Source organism: Ornithodoros turicata, unplaced genomic scaffold (genome assembly GCF_037126465.1).
Source record: "Ornithodoros turicata isolate Travis unplaced genomic scaffold, ASM3712646v1 ctg00001071.1, whole genome shotgun sequence".
NCBI classification, from domain to species: Eukaryota; Metazoa; Arthropoda; class Arachnida; order Ixodida; family Argasidae; genus Ornithodoros; species Ornithodoros turicata.
In genome coordinates, this window is record NW_026999459.1 from 274,401 (window position 1) to 291,119 (window position 16,719).

Genomic DNA, 16,719 nt, shown 5'->3' on the forward strand with positions numbered 1-16,719 from the left:
AGATATCGTTTGTCGTGGGGGAGAGTAACGCACTCGCCGCCATAAAGGCGATTAACGAGACCTCAGGATATGACTTTTCTTGCTGACCTCTGCTGGACGCTAAAGAGAGGAGTACGTTTTTTCTTTTTTTCCCTCTTTTTTTTCTCAATCTGAAGATCCCGGAAGCCTTAGCTGTAACTTAGTTCTTCAGATTATGTTTTGAGTGGCCGTGAGTAGTATATACTCCTCCCAACACAAAGTCCAATATATACTGATGACTATATTCCATGCAGAGAATTCAAAGTTCAAGGCACGTGAAGCATCTCCTGGCTATTGTAAGTATTGCAATAGAATTCACTTATTCTGTTCTCGAATTAACCGCGAAAAATGCAAATTTCGTTCCCACATTTGGTGCCCTCCAATTGTGCAATACTTAGAATTTTTCGTTTTCTTCTTGTCTTTCTTTTTTTTTCATTTGCCCATTGTGTCTGCAGTGTTTTCCGCCCTTGCGAGCAGGGTATTGTGTATTACCTAAGCCGTTGTCAACGAGCGACTGGGGCACATTATAACTAGAGCTGAGCGCGGGTGCTGGCATACCTGCGGGTACCCGCAGTTACCCGCATATCGTCACGATTTGCGGATAGGAATTCGCGATAGCTGCGGTAGTGGGCAAAATGCGGGTGTACCCGCAATGCACTCCATCGCCAACTAAGTAATCCCTCTCTGTCGCACGCGAGCTCAGCAGTGCGCCATATCGTTGGCCGTATAAATCCATGTGCCAGACAACAGCAGGCAAGTGCTGGGCGGGTGAGTTCGGTTACTAATGCAGACATATATGGCTCTCTGTTGGATTGCAGTTTCATTGGCATATGATTGAAGCCGTCCGACACACGTAGCCAACACTCAGAATTTCCTTCGGTTTAAATAGAAACAGCGGTAAACTGGAAGAGGAACATTTCCCCCTGTGGGGCCGAATGCGGGTATGCGGACATACAGACAGAACTGCGGGTGCGAGTCACCCGGATTAAATTCTTGCGCGTGCGGGAGCGGGTCACACACGCGATGGTACAGTGCGGATCCAAGTTTGCTTACCCGCACTCACCCTCCACTTATAACAGTCATTAAAAAAGTTGAATTATACAACATTATAAGTTGAGAACATGGAATAAGAAACTGTAACAAATCCGGCGAAAACTGTCCGTGCTTGAAAGCTGAAGAGACTCCTCCAGCATCGATCGCCATTCCCAATGAAACAATACAGAGTTTTAGTACGTCGTGTGCTATCCTGTTTGCGCAAGTAAGGGATAGCATAGATGGTTCTGCGCATGCCCAGAATAGCGAGAGACATTCTGTTCCTACACTAATAAAAATGAACTTCACCACACAGCACGCTCCTAGCCAACCATCATCACGAATGACAACGCTCTCGCCCCTGATTTGTTGAAAACGGGAGGCGGAGCCAATTTTGTACCTATTATGCACGGCACAGAATAGGCTCCGCCTCCCGTTTTCAACAAATCAGGGGCGAGTGAACGTTGTCATTCGGGATGATGGTTGGCTAGGAGCGTGCTACGTGGTGAAGTTCATTTTTAAGACGCAATCGCTGAAGTGGCTACTAGCCTGAAGCAAGCGAGAGAGTCCAATGAGTTTGCTCTCGCTTTCTTCATTGACGTGAAGAAGGCATACGACTCGGTAACGCACTCGGCATGTTTCGCTGCGCTCGAAGCAGCTCGAGTCACTGGCCGCCTTCTAGGATACCTATGTGACTTTCTGTCCAACAGAACGTTTGACGTCTCCGTCCGCGGGTGTATCAGCTCTGTGAAGAAGTTTGAGCGAGGAGTCCCACAAGGCAGTGTTCTATCACCTATACTATTCAACCTAATCATGGCAGGGATTCACCGAGGAATTCGCCCTACACCGTATGCCCTTCATCTCACCATCTACGCGGACGACATCTGCCTCCGCATTGTGGGAACGGACAAGGAGAAAGTTCGTGACACAGCTGATATTGCCTTGAACGGGCTCAATGCAGCGCTGCTTGCGAGAGGGCTGGAAGCATCACCAGAGAAGTCAAAATGCATGGTCTGCATTCCCCGTGGAAAGTACGTGGGCAAAGACTTCCCAAGCCTCAGCATTAACAACACTCCCATCCCAAGATGCGCGTCATGTAAATATCTTGGTGTCACCATCGATAGCACATTACGCTGGTCTAAGCAAGTAAACGAGACTATTTGCAAGGGGAAGAAAACGCTCAACCTGCTACGCAGAATCAGCGGTAAGTCATGGGGCTGCAATACGCGGTCATTGCTCACCCTTCACAAAGCCCTGATCTTGTCACGCATTGTGTCCACTCTGAGCTCAAAGGACTCCAGTTTCTGGATGATGCATCAACATCCATCAGCAAGCATTCCCTCTTCACCGACCTCGAACAGAGGACACACACATCCCTAGGACGCCTGGCTAGTGCCACCAGCTCTCTAGCCAACAGGGGCGCTCTTCCTCGGCTCCCAGCTAGTCCACCTACGCCGCCGTGGCGGGAGTTCGTGCCCGCAACAACGCTTCACATCCGGGTCTACGGAAGAAGAGCGAGTCCAGCCCCCTAGTGGCCAGGATGGCGGCTGAGAACCTGATCAGCAACGTTTATCACACACATACTCTGGTGTTCACGGATGGCTCCATTGACCACCGTTCCAAAAGTGCTACCAGTGCGTACTACATCCCGTCAATAAACAAGGCCTGGCAAGGGAAATCAGTTCGCTACCCAATCTCATCTACGACGGCCGAACTCCTGGCCTTGCTACACGCAGCTGCTGCGGTTCAAGTCACCGGAATACCTAAGGCCGTCTTGCTTACGGACTCCAAAAGTGCCCTCAACAACGTGATAAACCCCATGTGTGGTAGCATTCTGGCCCGATGTATAAGGAGATCGTGTGCCCAGCATAGGCTAACCGGAGGTGAGCTTACGCTCCAATGGATCCCATCTCATGTCGGCATCAGAGGCAACGAACGAGCGGACCAGCTAGCTTCCTCAGCACACAACAGCTGCAGCCCATCCTTAGCAGTCCCGGCCGACACTGACAGGCTCTTGGTCGTCAAACAGCTAGTTGAGGTGCGTCACCCTGGCATACAGGACATCATGCAGAATCACCGACCCTCTCTCCCCACGAAAGATCTTCCCCGTGGTATGCAGACAATGCTCCATCGATTACGCACAGGATCTGCTTTCACGAACTCTCAACTGTGCAAGATCGGCTCCAGGGAGGATTCCAGTTGCGGACACTGTAATCATCCGGAGACAATTGCGCATATCCTGACAGAATGCCGTGCATACCATGCCATGCGGGAAACCCATCTTCCCCACGCCAGGCCTGGTATACTGACGGACGTCCTCTTCCCCGAAGGTTCTTGTGCGGAACGACTTTCAAAAACTCGCGGCCTCGTGCGCTTTCTCCAAGCAACGGGCCTAGCGGAGAGACCACTCTAGTGCACCTCTCACCTACAGTGTGCTTCCGTCCCATCAGTACCGGTCATCCTGCTTCTACATCACTTTGAAGTCCTCAACTCCCCTTTCTCCCACCTTCTTTTCCTTTTTTTTTTTGGCCATAGTCGTGACGATGCCCACTTGAGTGCGGCCAACAACGGCAAGCTACCTCGACACCCCCCCCCCCCCCTCATTTTTAAGAGTGTACTCAAGTCCCGTGCATTTACATCGCGCTTAGTATCCATGTCAGCGTTTCCGAAACATGTCCAAATGTTTACGACGCTGTAATAATTCTGTTGCAGTGCTGGAAGAATTTCTTAAACGTAGGTGCTGATCCCGGTAAGAAGATCATTTTACACATCCATCGTCGATGAATATTAGTAATATGCTGGATAGGTTTTAGTGAAAGAACATCAACCGACTGGCTCCACCTTTCTAGGTTCTATGACCCTCATGAAAGAACTGATGTTCTCAGTTCATCAGTTCTTTCATGTTCAACAATTCCGCCTGCGTCGATCCCGTCGTATTAACGTGTGTATGAGTGAGCAAAAATGTAAGAGTGAAAGGAGGATGAGTGAGAGAGAGTGGCTCGCTTCTCCCTTCAGATGACGCACCATTGGAAGCCGCTGAGAAAGCGTGTTAGCTTAAGCTCAATTGGTAGAAGCCCCTGGACCGGCAATCCAGAAGATGTGGGATTGGATTCCTGCAGCTGGCTAACCTTTTCAGTGACTTTCATCTTTCATCTACGACCCTCATTGGGACTAATAATCATAATCGATTAAATAATCCAGGTGGGTTTTAGATCTACAACATAAGTCAGTTCAGCACAGACTGTTCCATAAGAAGTTATCCAGCAGAACTTATACGTATTTAAAAAAAAGGATGCTAAACAGTCATACCACACCGCCTCGCGTTTTCTCGATGTGGATCGAGACTGTCCTAGGCTGTACTAGACCATGTTGTTCTTACCCATGGCCCCGTGTATTTACATCGCGCTTTGTATCCATGTCAACGTTTCTCGAAACATTTCCAAAAGTTTACGATGCTGTAATAATCTCTGTTGGCAGTGGCAGCAGCTTATTACGTGCCTTGCCGAGGGCTCGTAGAAGTGCTGATCCGCTAAGAACATCATTTTTACACAATCCATCGTCGATCTGAATACTACTAATATGCTGGACAGCTTTTAATTGAAACAAACATCAGTCGGCTGACTCCCACCTTTATAGGGTCTAGGACACTCATTGGGTAATACACGGGTGTCTACCCACCAAATTGTCCAGGGAATTTTGATGTTACTGGCAAAGTCAGCGGGATTGTCATGGAATTGGCTAAAAAAGAAGCTCAAGTCAGGGAAAACAGCGGAATTAGTGCCGGGATTATGCCGGTGGTTCGAGCGGGCAATGCCGCAGCATACGTTTATCCCGGAACTAGCTTTTCGCACAGCACGGACAAGCCTCTGAGGCAGAAAAGGCAGGAAAGCCTCAATAAATGGTCTGTTTTTGTGATGAATCTGTATCAAAACGTAGGAGCAGGCACACCAACGTTTCCCTTTTGTTTTTCTCAGGGGACTTTGCTTGAAATAGTCAGGGAAACCTGGAAAAGTCATGGAAAATTGAAGGCTGCAGTTTGCGTATACACCCTGTAATAATAATAAATTAATCATCATCAATCATCCATCATCATTCATCGATCGAAATATCCAAGTGGGTTTTAGATTTACAAACATAAGAGGGTAGTCAGTCAGCACAGATTGCTCCATAAGAAGTTATACCAGCAGACTTATCTATTTAAAAAATAATGGAAAACAGTCATACCGCACCATCTCGCAATTTTCTCGATGTGGATCGAGACTGTCCTATGATGTACTAGAACCATGTCTGTCTCCTACTCACACGCTCTCGTATATTTACATCGTGGGTAATTGATCACCCTTGGGACTAGGCGTTCCTTTTTCGTTGCGCCCGTAGAATCCCGGTAAAGAAACGTCATTTTACTCTCCCAAAACGCATCGATTGTTGTTGAATAATAGTATATGCTGGACAAACTTTTAATGCAAGTACCTCAGTCTGTTGACCTCCACCCTTCGCATACACCAATCATATCTTTGCTGCGTCGGGACGTTGTACACATCTTGTCACAGCCCACGCAATGCCGTTAGATTTAGAATCCACTAAAACGCTCAACGCATCAACACCGAATGTGTCTCCTGCTACATAAAGGACGATTAATCACATCGTGTCACCACATCAGATAGTGTTCCGTAGGCGAACGCTGATATGGCGGGGTAACCACAAGGGTCAGCACACCGTCATCGTGTCCGGCACGGCCTCTGTGTCTGTGATGATGGACTCTGAGAAGAGCATCCCTTCGACCTTTAGATTAAAAAACCTACGGACATTGAAAGAAGGGTGGTAGCGTGCCTCGTTACACTCATGTTGAGAACAAACACCAAACGAAGGGTCTTAGGTTACATTGCAGCTGTGTGGCGTTGACTAAGCGGTGGTGGTGCTGCGTTCGCTGACTGAAGTTGCCATGGAGGAAAGAATAAGAAAACTGCTCTTCTTCAGAAAAGAGAATTGTGGGGCAAGTGAGGTGAGGATGGGACATGAGCAGTAGCTTCTTTGGGGGCACGAGGGGGTTCACGTTACCTGAATAGGGTCGCTTTGCATACGACACCTTTGGGGGGCCACTTTGACGCGCTAGACCGCACCTTTCCAAGTATTCCAAAACTATGCGTTGAGGTCTCTCATAGAGATGTGTGTAATCGAAAGCGGAAAACGAGCGGTGATGTCACTGTCCCCAATCTCGGCTTCACTTCTCAGAGCAATAGGACTCCTCCTCTCTTTCCTTCCTCCATGGAAGTCGGTCTCACGATAGTGGTCAGTGTCTCTATGTGCATGAAGATGAGGATGACGATGGTAATCTGGATGAAGAGACGACGAAATAAATCTGGATCAAGGGACGATGCCTTTTCTTCGAGTCTAAGATACGTCTCTTCCTCTTTGAGTTGTCACGACATCCAATATGTTGTACGAATGAGACTTGCTTCAGGACAGCAGATGTCAAAATGACGTTCCCCATGTTCCTGAACACTCTTGAAGGAAACGGAATCGTTTTCGTGTATACCTATTGGTCATACCACAAACTATGTCCGTTAGCCAATCAGATACTACAGCCCAAATTCAGCCAGGTAAATATTGCAGAAACTTGCAATGTTTGCAAAAACACGAAGAGTACCTTTTGGTAATTTAGGACATAAGAAAAAAAAAAAAAAACACGAAATGAATAATGTAATCAGCACAAAGTAACCCACAGCATAACTTTAGGGCTACCTTTATGATAAACACTTTTCCGCCATTAGCGTGAGCAGTGGCAGTGCAAGACGCATCGTGAACACAGGAGCTAGCTTGGAAGCCCCTCTAGCAACGTGGACGGAGCGTGACGCTCCACCTTGAGGGTGACGGTTGAGGAATGGGGTGTATGCAATCTGGGCGACTACCTTTGACGAGAACAGGTTCCCTCTACACTCTTAAAAATGAACTTCACTGCACAGCACGCTCCTAGCCAACCATCATCTCAAAATGATAATGTTATCTGCCCAGATTTGTTGAAAACGGGAGGCGTACGCCTTTTCTGGACAATTATGAACAGCATAAGTGTCACAAAAAAAGGCGTACGCCTCCCCGTTTTCAACAAATCAGGGCAGATAACGATATCATTCGAGATGACGTTGGCTAAGAACGTGCTATGCGGTGAAGTCATTTTTAAGAGTGTAGTCAAAGATAGGAAAAACAATACTATCATGGAGAGTGGTTGGTCGCTTGCGGGAAGACACCTTTCCCTTGCCCAATAATAAGATGGATGTGCTTCGTCGCTTCGGGTTCGTTACAACCTAGCAAGGGAAACAAATAAGAAACCAAAAGAGAATCCAATATAAAACGAACGAGTGTTTTGCGAACGCCGCCCGCCTGCGCTTTCAACACACTCTAAAAAAAGAACTTCACCGCATAGCAAGCTGTGCGGTCAATCAATTGCCCACGGAGGATAGGGTTATCGCTTCTGATTTGAAGAGAGAGGTAGTCGGTACGCCTCTTTGTGACAACTTTCATGTATCCAAATTTGCCACAAAAAGGCGTACGCCCACCTCTCTCTTTGAATCAGGACGCGATAACCCCTACAACTGGTAAAGCATGAGCTTCACCGCATCAGCACGGCTCATAGCCAACCATCATTCCGAATGATATCATTCTGTGCATTGATTTGTCGAAAATGGGAGGAAGCGCCTATCTGGGGCAGATTATCTTGTCCCAGATAGGCGCCTCCCCCTGTTTTGAACAAATCATGACACAGAATGATATCATTCGGTGTGATGGTTGGCTAGGAGCGTGCTATGCGGTAAAGTTCTGTTTTAACAGTGTAGTCAAAGATAGGAAAACAATACTATCATGGAGAATGGTTGGTCCGCTTGCGGAAGACACCTTTCCCTTGCCCAATAATAAGATGGACGTGCTTAGTCGCTTCGGGTTCGTTATAGCAAGGGGTTTACGAACGAATGCGGTATTCCAAGCAGCACAATGCACTGAAAGTCAAGTGTAATAGGTGTGGATGGTATGTGTCTTCTCAACGCTCTAAGATGAAAGTCACTGAAAAGGTTAGCCAGCTATAGGGCTCGAACTCACATCTTCTGGATTACCGCGGTTCAAGCTCTACCGATTGAGCTAAGCGAACAGTTGATGTGGGTTCCAGTCTTGCAGCTGTTTAGCCTTTTCAGTGACTTTCATCTTTCATCGTTAATTTCTTAGGCAATTTGAGGCTTTGTATGTATTTGTACTTTCTACGTTGTTTCAGCCCAAGAACATTCAGTTCTCTTTATTATGAACCTTCTTTAGTTTCACCAGTCTGTACCTTCCCGTCCTCCCCTATTGCACTCGACCTTCAGGACATTCACCGACGACGCCTGCGCTTGTAACAGGGTTGGGGGACTTTACGAGATTCAGAGACGAGATTCGCCTCGTTAGACATAAAGAAATTTGAAGAAAAAGCTACTGCTGGGGAAAAACGCATACTCGCGAAATTGCATCAGCAAGCTGTCTTACAGAAGGCCCTTACTCGTCATGCACGGAGTAAGAAACTCCGTGGAGCACGGAGCATGTACGGAGGCATGTACTCCGAGCTTCTCAGGCAAACACACCTTGCGGAACAGGACAATCTGTATTAACTCGTGCGAACGTCCTGGTGACGTGAACATCTTGAAATCGAAATTTCCTCGATGTATTTGCGACGCAACTTTTGCTCGCGCACTATCTTCCTGCGTTGCAAAAACAGCTGTCCCTCTAATAAGACGATCTACATGCCCTGGTTTCCCTGTACAGTTTGAGGAGGACGCGAACAGCGATACGCAGAAAAACAGGAAGAAAAACCGCAGGATATCCCCAAAGAAAAAGGTCCGAGATGTCGTCATGTGGAATACAGTGATCTATGAGTTATACCGGCATACCTTGGAGAAAAATAAATATAACGTAGGCTGCTGCGAAGGGTCAAGATATCGTTTGTCGTGGGGGAGAGTAACGCACTCGCCGCCATAAAGGCGATTAACGAGACCTCAGGATATGACTTTTCTTGCTGACCTCTGCTGGACGCTAAAGAGAGGAGTACGTTTTTTCTTTTTTTCCCTCTTTTTTTTCTCAATCTGAAGATCCCGGAAGCCTTAGCTGTAACTTAGTTCTTCAGATTATGTTTTGAGTGGCCGTGAGTAGTATATACTCTTCCCAACACAAAGTCCAATATATACTGATGACTATATTCCATGCAGAGAATTCAAAGTTCAAGGCACGTGAAGCATCTCCTGGCTATTGTAAGTATTGCAATAGAATTCACTTATTCTGTTCTCGAATTAACCGCGAAAAATGCAAATTTCGTTCCCACATTTGGTGCCCTCCAATTGTGCAATACTTAGAATTTTTCGTTTTCTTCTTGTCTTTTTTTTTTTCATTTGCCCCATTGTGTCTGCACTGTTTTCCGCCCTTGCGAGCAGGGCTGAGCCGGGTGCAGACCTGCGGGCGCATTACGCTGCTACCCGCAGTTACCCGCACATCGTCACGATTTGCGGATAGGAATTCGCGATAGCTGCGGGTAGTGGGCAAAATGCGGGTGTACCCGCAATGCACTCCATCGCCAACTAAGTAATCCCTCTCTGTCGCACGCGAGCTCAGCAGTGCGCCATATCGTTGGCCGTATAAATCCATGTGCCAGACAACAGCAGGCAAGTGCTGGCGGGTGAGTTCGGTTACTAATGCAGACATATATGGCTCTCTGTTGGATTGCAGTTTCATTGGCATATGATTGAAGCCGTCCGACACACGTAGCCAACACTCAGAATTTCCTTCGTTTTAAAATAGAAACAGCGGTAAACTGGAAGAGGAACATTTCCCCCTGTGGGGCCGAATGCGGGTATGCGGACATACAGACAGAACTGCGGGTGCGAGTCACCCGGATTAAATTCTTGCGCGTGCGGGAGCGGGTCACACACGCGATGGTACAGTGCGGATCCAAGTTTGCTTACCCGCACTCACCCTCCACTTATAACAGTCATTAAAAAAGTTGAATTATACAACATTTAAAGTTGAGAACATGGAATAAGAAACTGTAACAAACCCGCGAAAACTGTCCGTGCTTGAAAGCTGAAGAGACTCCTCCAGGCATCGATCGCCATTCCCAATGAAACAATACAGAGTTTTAGTACGTCGTGTGCTATCCTGTTTGCGCAAGTAAGGGATAGCATAGATGGTTCTGCGCATGCCCAGAATAGCGAGAGACATTCTGTTCCTACACTAATAAAAATGAACTTCACCACACAGCACGCTCCTAGCCAACCATCATCACGAATGACAACGCTCTCGCCCCTGATTTGTTGAAAACGGGAGGCGGAGCCTATTTTGTACCTATTATGCACGGCACAGAATAGGCTCCGCCTCCCGTTTTCAACAAATCAGGGGCGAGAACGTTGTCATTCGGGATGATGGTTGGCTAGGAGCGTGCTACGTGGTGAAGTTCATTTTTAAGAGTGTACTCAAGTCCCGTGCATTTACATCGCGCTTAGTATCCATGTCAGCGTTTCCGAAACATGTCCAAATGTTTACGACGCTGTAATAATTCTGTTGCAGTGCTGGAAGAATTTCTTAAACGTAGAAGTGCTGATCCCGGTAAGAAGATCATTTTACACATCCATCGTCGATGAATATTAGTAATATGCTGGATAGGTTTTAGTGAAAAGAACATCAACCGACTGGCTCCACCTTTCTAGTTCTAGGACCCTCATGAAAGAACTGATGTTCTCAGTTTCATCAGTTCTCAGAACATCAGTTCTTTCCATGTTCAACAATTCCGCCTGCGTCGATCCCGTCGTATTAACGTGTGTATGAAGTGAGCAAAAAATGTAAGAGTGAAAGGAGGATGAGTGAGAGAGAGTGGCTCGCTTCTCCCTTCAGATGACGCACCATTGGAAAGCCGCCTGAGAAGCGTGTTAGCTTAGCTCAATTGGTTAGAGCCTGGACCGCGCAATCCAGAAGATGTGGGGTTGGGATTCCTGCAGCCTGGCTAACCTTTTCAGTGACTTTCATCTTTCATCTACGACCCTCATTGGGTAATAATAATAATAATCGATTAAATATCCAGGGTGGTTTTTAGATCTACAACATAAGTCAGTCAGCACAGATTGTTCCATAAGAAGTTTTCCAGGCAGGACTTATACGTATTAAAAAAAAAAGGAAAACAGTCATACCACACCGCCTCGCGTTTTCTCGATGTGGATCGAGACTGTCCTAGGCTGTACTAGACCATGTTGTTCTTACCCATGCCCCGTGTATTTACATCGCGCTTAGTATCCATGTCAACGTTTCCGAAACATTTCCAAAAGTTTACGATGCTGTAATAATTCTGTTGCAGTGGCAGCAGCTTATTACGTGCCTGCGAGGGCTCGTAGAAGTGCTGATCCCGCTAAGAACATCATTTTACACATCCATCGTCGATGAATACTACTAATATGCTGGACAGCTTTTAATGAAACAACATCAGTCGGCTGACTCCACCTTTATAGGGTCTAGGACACTCATTGGGTAATACAGGGTGTCTACCACCAATTGTCAGGGAATTTTGATGTTACTGGCAAAGTCAGGGGATTGTCAGGGAATTTGGCTAAAAAGAAGCTCAAGTCAGGGAAAACAGCGGATTAGTGCCGGGATGATGCCGGTGGTTGAGCGGCAATGCCGCAGCAACGTTATCCCGACTAGCTTTTCGCCAGCACGACAAGCTCTGAGGCAGAAAGGCAGGAAAGCCTCAATAAATGGTCTGTTTTTGTGATGGATCTGTATCAAAACGTAGGAGCAGGCACACCAAGTTTCCTTTTGTTTTTCTCAGGGAATTTGCTTGAAATAGTCAGGGAAAACCTGGAAAAGTCATGGAATTTGAAGGCTGCAGTTTGGTATACACCCTGTAATAATAATAATAATAATCATAATCATCATCATCATCATCGATGAAATATCCAAGTGGTTTTAGATTTACAACATAAGAGGGTAGTCAGTCAGCACAGATTGCTCCATAAGAAGTTATCCAGCAGACTTATCTATTTAAAATAATGGAAAACAGTCATACCGCACCGTCTCGCGTTTTCTCGATGTGGATCGAGACTGTCCTATGACTACTAGACCATGTTGTTCCTACTCACGTCTCGTATATTTACATCGTGGTAATTGATCACCTTGGACTAGGCGTTCCTTTTCGTTGCGCCCGTAGAATCCGGTAAGAACGTCATTTTACTCTCCCAAAACGCATCGATTGTTGTTGAATAATAGTAATATGCTGGACAACTTTTAATGCAAGTACCTCAGTCTGTTGACTCCACCCTTCGCTTACACCAATCACATCTTTGCTGCGTCGGACGTTGTACTCATCTTGTCACAGCCCACGCAATGCGTTAGATTAAGATCCACTAAAACGCTCAACGCATCAACACCGAATGTGTCTCCTGCTATAAAGACGATTATCACATTCGTGTCACCACATCAGATTAGTGTCCGTAGCGAACGCTGATATGCGGGGTAACCACAAGGGTCAGCACACCGTCATCGTGTCCGGCACGGCCTCTGTGTCTGTGATGATGGATCTGAGAAGAGATCCTTCGACCTTTAGATTAAAAACCTAGGACATTGAAAGAAGGGTGGTGCGTGCTCGTTACACTCATGTTGAGAACACAACGAAGGGTCTTAGGTTACATGCAGCTGTGTGGCGTTGACTAAGCGGTGGTGGTGCTGTGTTCGCTGACTGAAGTTGCCATGGAGGAAAGAATAAGAAAATGCTCTTCTTCAGAAAAGAGAATTGTGGGGCAAGTGAGGTGAGGATGGGACATGAGCAGTAGCTTCTTTGGGGGCACGAGGGGGTCACGTTACCTGAATAGGGTCGCTTTGCATACGACACTTTGGGGGGCACTTTGACGCGCTAGACCGCACCTTTCCAAGTATTCCAAAACTATGCGTTGGGGTCTCTCATAGAGATGTGTGTAATCGAAAGCGGAAAACGAGCGGTGATGTCACTGTCCCCAATCTCGGCTTCACTTCTCAGAGCAATAGGACTCCTCCTCTCTTTCCTTCCTCCATGGAAGTCGGTCTCACGATAGTGGTCAGTGTCTCTATGTGCATGAAGATGAGGATGACGATGGTAATCTGGATGAAGAGACGACGAAATAAATCTGGATCAAGGGACGATGCCTTTTCTTCGAGTCTAAGATACGTCTCTTCCTCTTTGAGTTGTCACGACATCCAATATGTTGTACGAATGAGACTTGCTTCAGGACAGCAGATGTCAAAATGACGTTCCCCATGTTCCTGAACACTCTTGAAGGAAACGGAATCGTTTTCGTGTATACCTATTGGTCATACCACAAACTATGTCCGTTAGCCAATCAGATACTACAGCCCAAATTCAGCCAGGTAAATATTGCAGAACTTGCAATGTTTGCAAAACACGAAGAGTACCTTTTGGTAATTTAGGACATAAGAAAAAAAAAAAACTCGAAATGAATAATGTAATCAGCACAAAGTAACCACAGCATAACTTTGGCTACCTTTATGATAACACTTTTCCGCCATTAGTGAGCAGTGGCAGTGCAAGACGCATCGTGAACACAGGAGCTTGCTTGGAAGCCCCTCTAGCAACGTGGACGGAGCGTGACGCTCCACCTTGAGGGTGACGTTGAGGATGGGGTGTATGCAATCTGGGCGACTACCTTTGACGAGAACAGGTCTCCTCTACACTCTTAAAAATGAACTTCACTGCACAGCACGCTCCTAGCCAACCATCATCTCAAATGATATCGTTATCTGCCCTGATTTGTTGAAAACGGGAGGCGTACGCCTTTTCTGTGACAATTATGAACAGCATAAGTGTCACAAAAAAGGCGTACGCCTCCCGTTTTCAACAAATCAGGGCAGATAACGATATCATTCGAGATGACGGTTGGCTAAGAACGTGCTATGCGGTGAAGTTCATTTTTAAGAGTGTAGTCAAAGATAGGAAAACAATACTATCATGGAGAGTGGTTGGTCCGCTTGCGGAAGACACCTTTCCCTTGCCCAATAATAAGATGGATGTGCTTCGTCGCTTCGGGTTCGTTACAACCTAGCAAGGGAAACCAATAAGAAACCAAAAGAGAATCCAATATAAACGAACGAGTGTTTGCGAACGCCGCCGCCTGCGCTTTTAACACACTCTAAAAAAAGAACTTCACCGCATAGCAAGCTGTGCGTCAACCATTGCCACGGATGATAGGGTTATCGCTTCTGATTTGAAGAGAGAGGTAGTCGTACGCCTTTTTGTGACAACTTTCATGTATCCAAATTGCCACAAAAAGGCGTACGCCCACCTCTCTCTTTGAATCAGACGCGATAACCCTACACTGGTAAAGCAGAGCTTCACCGCATCAGCACGCTCATAGCCAATCCATCATTCCGAATGATATCATTCTGTGCATTGATTTGTCGAAAATGGGAGGAAGCGCCTATCTGGGGCAGATTATCTTGTCCCAGATAGGCGCCTCCCCCTGTTTTGAACAAATCATGACACAGAATGATATCATTCGGTGTGATGGTTGGCTAGGAGCGTGCTATGCGGTGAAGTTCTGTTTTAACAGTGTAGTCAAAGATAGGAAAACAATACTATCATGGAGAATGGTTGGTCCGCTTGCGGAAGACACCTTTCCCTTGCCCAATAATAAGATGGACGTGCTTAGTCGCTTCGGGTTCGTTATAGCAAGGGGTTTACGAACGAATGCGGTATTCCAAGCAGCACAATGCACTGAAAGTCGAGTGTAATAGGTGTGGATGGTATGTGTCTTCTCAACGCTCTAAGATGAAAGTCACTGAAAAGGTTAGCCAGCTATAGGGCTCGAACTCACATCTTCTGGATTACCGCGGTTCAAGCTCTACCGATTGAGCTAAGCGAACAGTGATGTGGGTTCCAGTCTTGCAGCTGTTTAGCCTTTTCAGTGACTTTCATCTTTCATCGTTAATTTCTTAGGCAATTTGAGGCTTTGTATGTATTTGTACTTTCTACGTTGTTTCAGCCCAAGAACATTCAGTTCTCTTATTATGAACCTTCTTTAGTTTCACCAGTCTGTACCTTCCCGTCCTCCCCTATTGCACTCGACCTTCAGGACATTCACCGACGACGCCTGCGCTTGTAACAGGGTTGGGGACTTTACGAGATTCAGAGACGAGATTCGCCTCGTTAGACATAAGAAATTTGAAGAAAAAGCTACTGCTGGAAAATATACTCGCGAAAGCATCAGAAGCTGTCTTACAGAAGCCCTTACTGTCATGCACGGAGTAAGAACTCCGGAGCACGGAGCATGTACGGAGCATGTACTCCGTGCTCTCAGGCAACACACCTTGCGGAACAGACATCTGTATTACTCGTGCGAACGTCTGGTGACGTGAACATCTTGAAATCGGAATTTCCTCGATGTATTTGCGACGCAACTTTTGCTCGCGCACTATGTTCCTGCGTACAACTATCTTCCTGCAAAAACAGCTGTCCCTGTAATAAGACGATCTATCACTCTTAAAAATGAACTTCACCGCGTAGCACACTCCTAGCCAACCATCATCTCGAATGATATCAATATCTACCCTGATTTGTTGAAAACGGAAGGCGTACGCCTTTTTTGTGACACTTACGCTGCTCATAATTGTCACAGAAAAGGCGTACGCCTCCCGTTTTCAACAAATCAGGTCAGATAACGATATCATTTGAGATTATGGTTGGCTAGGAGCGTGCTGTGCGGTGAAGTTCATTTTCAAGAGTGTACATGCCCTCCGTGTTTCCCTGTACAGTTTGAGGAGGACGCGAACAGCGATCCACAGAAAAACAGAAAGAAAAACCGCTGGACATCCCCCAAGAAAACTCAAAAAAGGGCCGAGATGTCGTCATGTGGAATAGAGTGATCTATGAGTTATACCGGCATACCTTGGACAAAAAGAAATATAACATTGGCTGCTGCAGAGGGTCAAGATATCCTTTGTCGTGGGGTCAATCTGTATCGAAAAAGAATCAGAAAAATCTGTATCGCCTAACAAAAAACACCCTGTATAAACACCAGTGAGATATATAAGAATTGTGCACGCGGTAGGGCGCTTGTCATGCCAGGAGCTTTGTCCCTAGTCATCAGGAGGAATCTGTTAAGATAAAAGAACGGAAGTGAGTCGACGAGCTTAACCTGTAGGTCAGGAACCTCGGCTGCGCACTGTGGACAAACCCAGGGTCCTGGTTGACAGGTGGACGGAAATTTGTGGATTGGGTATGATTTCATGCAGACAACAGCGTAAATCATACCTAATCCACAAATTTCAGTTCACGATCAACGAATACCCAGCCATTTTGTCGACAATGCGCAGCCCAGGTTCATAACCTAGGTTAAACTCGCTGACACACTTGGGTTTTTTTCTCCCGTTTTCTTTTACCCTTACAGATTCCACCTATTGACCAAGGACGATACTCCAAGAAATTATTCCCTCGCATATCTCTCCCGAGAAACGCTGACCTCCTATGTCACTGTAATATTAACGTCCCCGCAGTTGACGTTTTACTAGTTGGGTTGTGAGGAAATATTGCAAGTGCATTCTTTTGCAGCGCCTCGAAATGTAGGCGTATTTGGGGAATTATTAGTGCATCACGTGTGGTGGAACAAATTCCGAGTCACTTTTTTA

General features: G+C 46.4%; 1 protein-coding gene across 3 annotated transcripts in view; it reads left to right on the plus strand.

Annotated features, from left to right (window-relative positions):
- LOC135376389 (uncharacterized) overlaps window positions 1–11,971 on the plus strand; it is a 30,099-nt gene extending 18,128 nt beyond the window's left edge. Inside the window, exons 8-12 of one of the 3 annotated variants that reach the window (XM_064608889.1) lie at window positions 273–314; window positions 3,763–3,799; window positions 9,273–9,314; window positions 10,624–10,662; window positions 11,405–11,965. In XM_064608889.1, the coding sequence (XP_064464959.1) occupies window positions 273–314; window positions 3,763–3,799; window positions 9,273–9,314; window positions 10,624–10,662; window positions 11,405–11,490 (246 nt within the window). In that variant the 3' untranslated portion in view covers window positions 11,491–11,965. Of the gene's footprint in view, window positions 1–272; window positions 315–3,762; window positions 3,800–9,272; window positions 9,315–10,623; window positions 10,663–11,404 lie in introns of all 3 variants that reach the window. The other 2 variants (XM_064608891.1, XM_064608890.1) reach the window with 2 other exon arrangements.
- The last annotated feature ends 4,748 nt before the right edge of the window (window positions 11,972–16,719 follow it).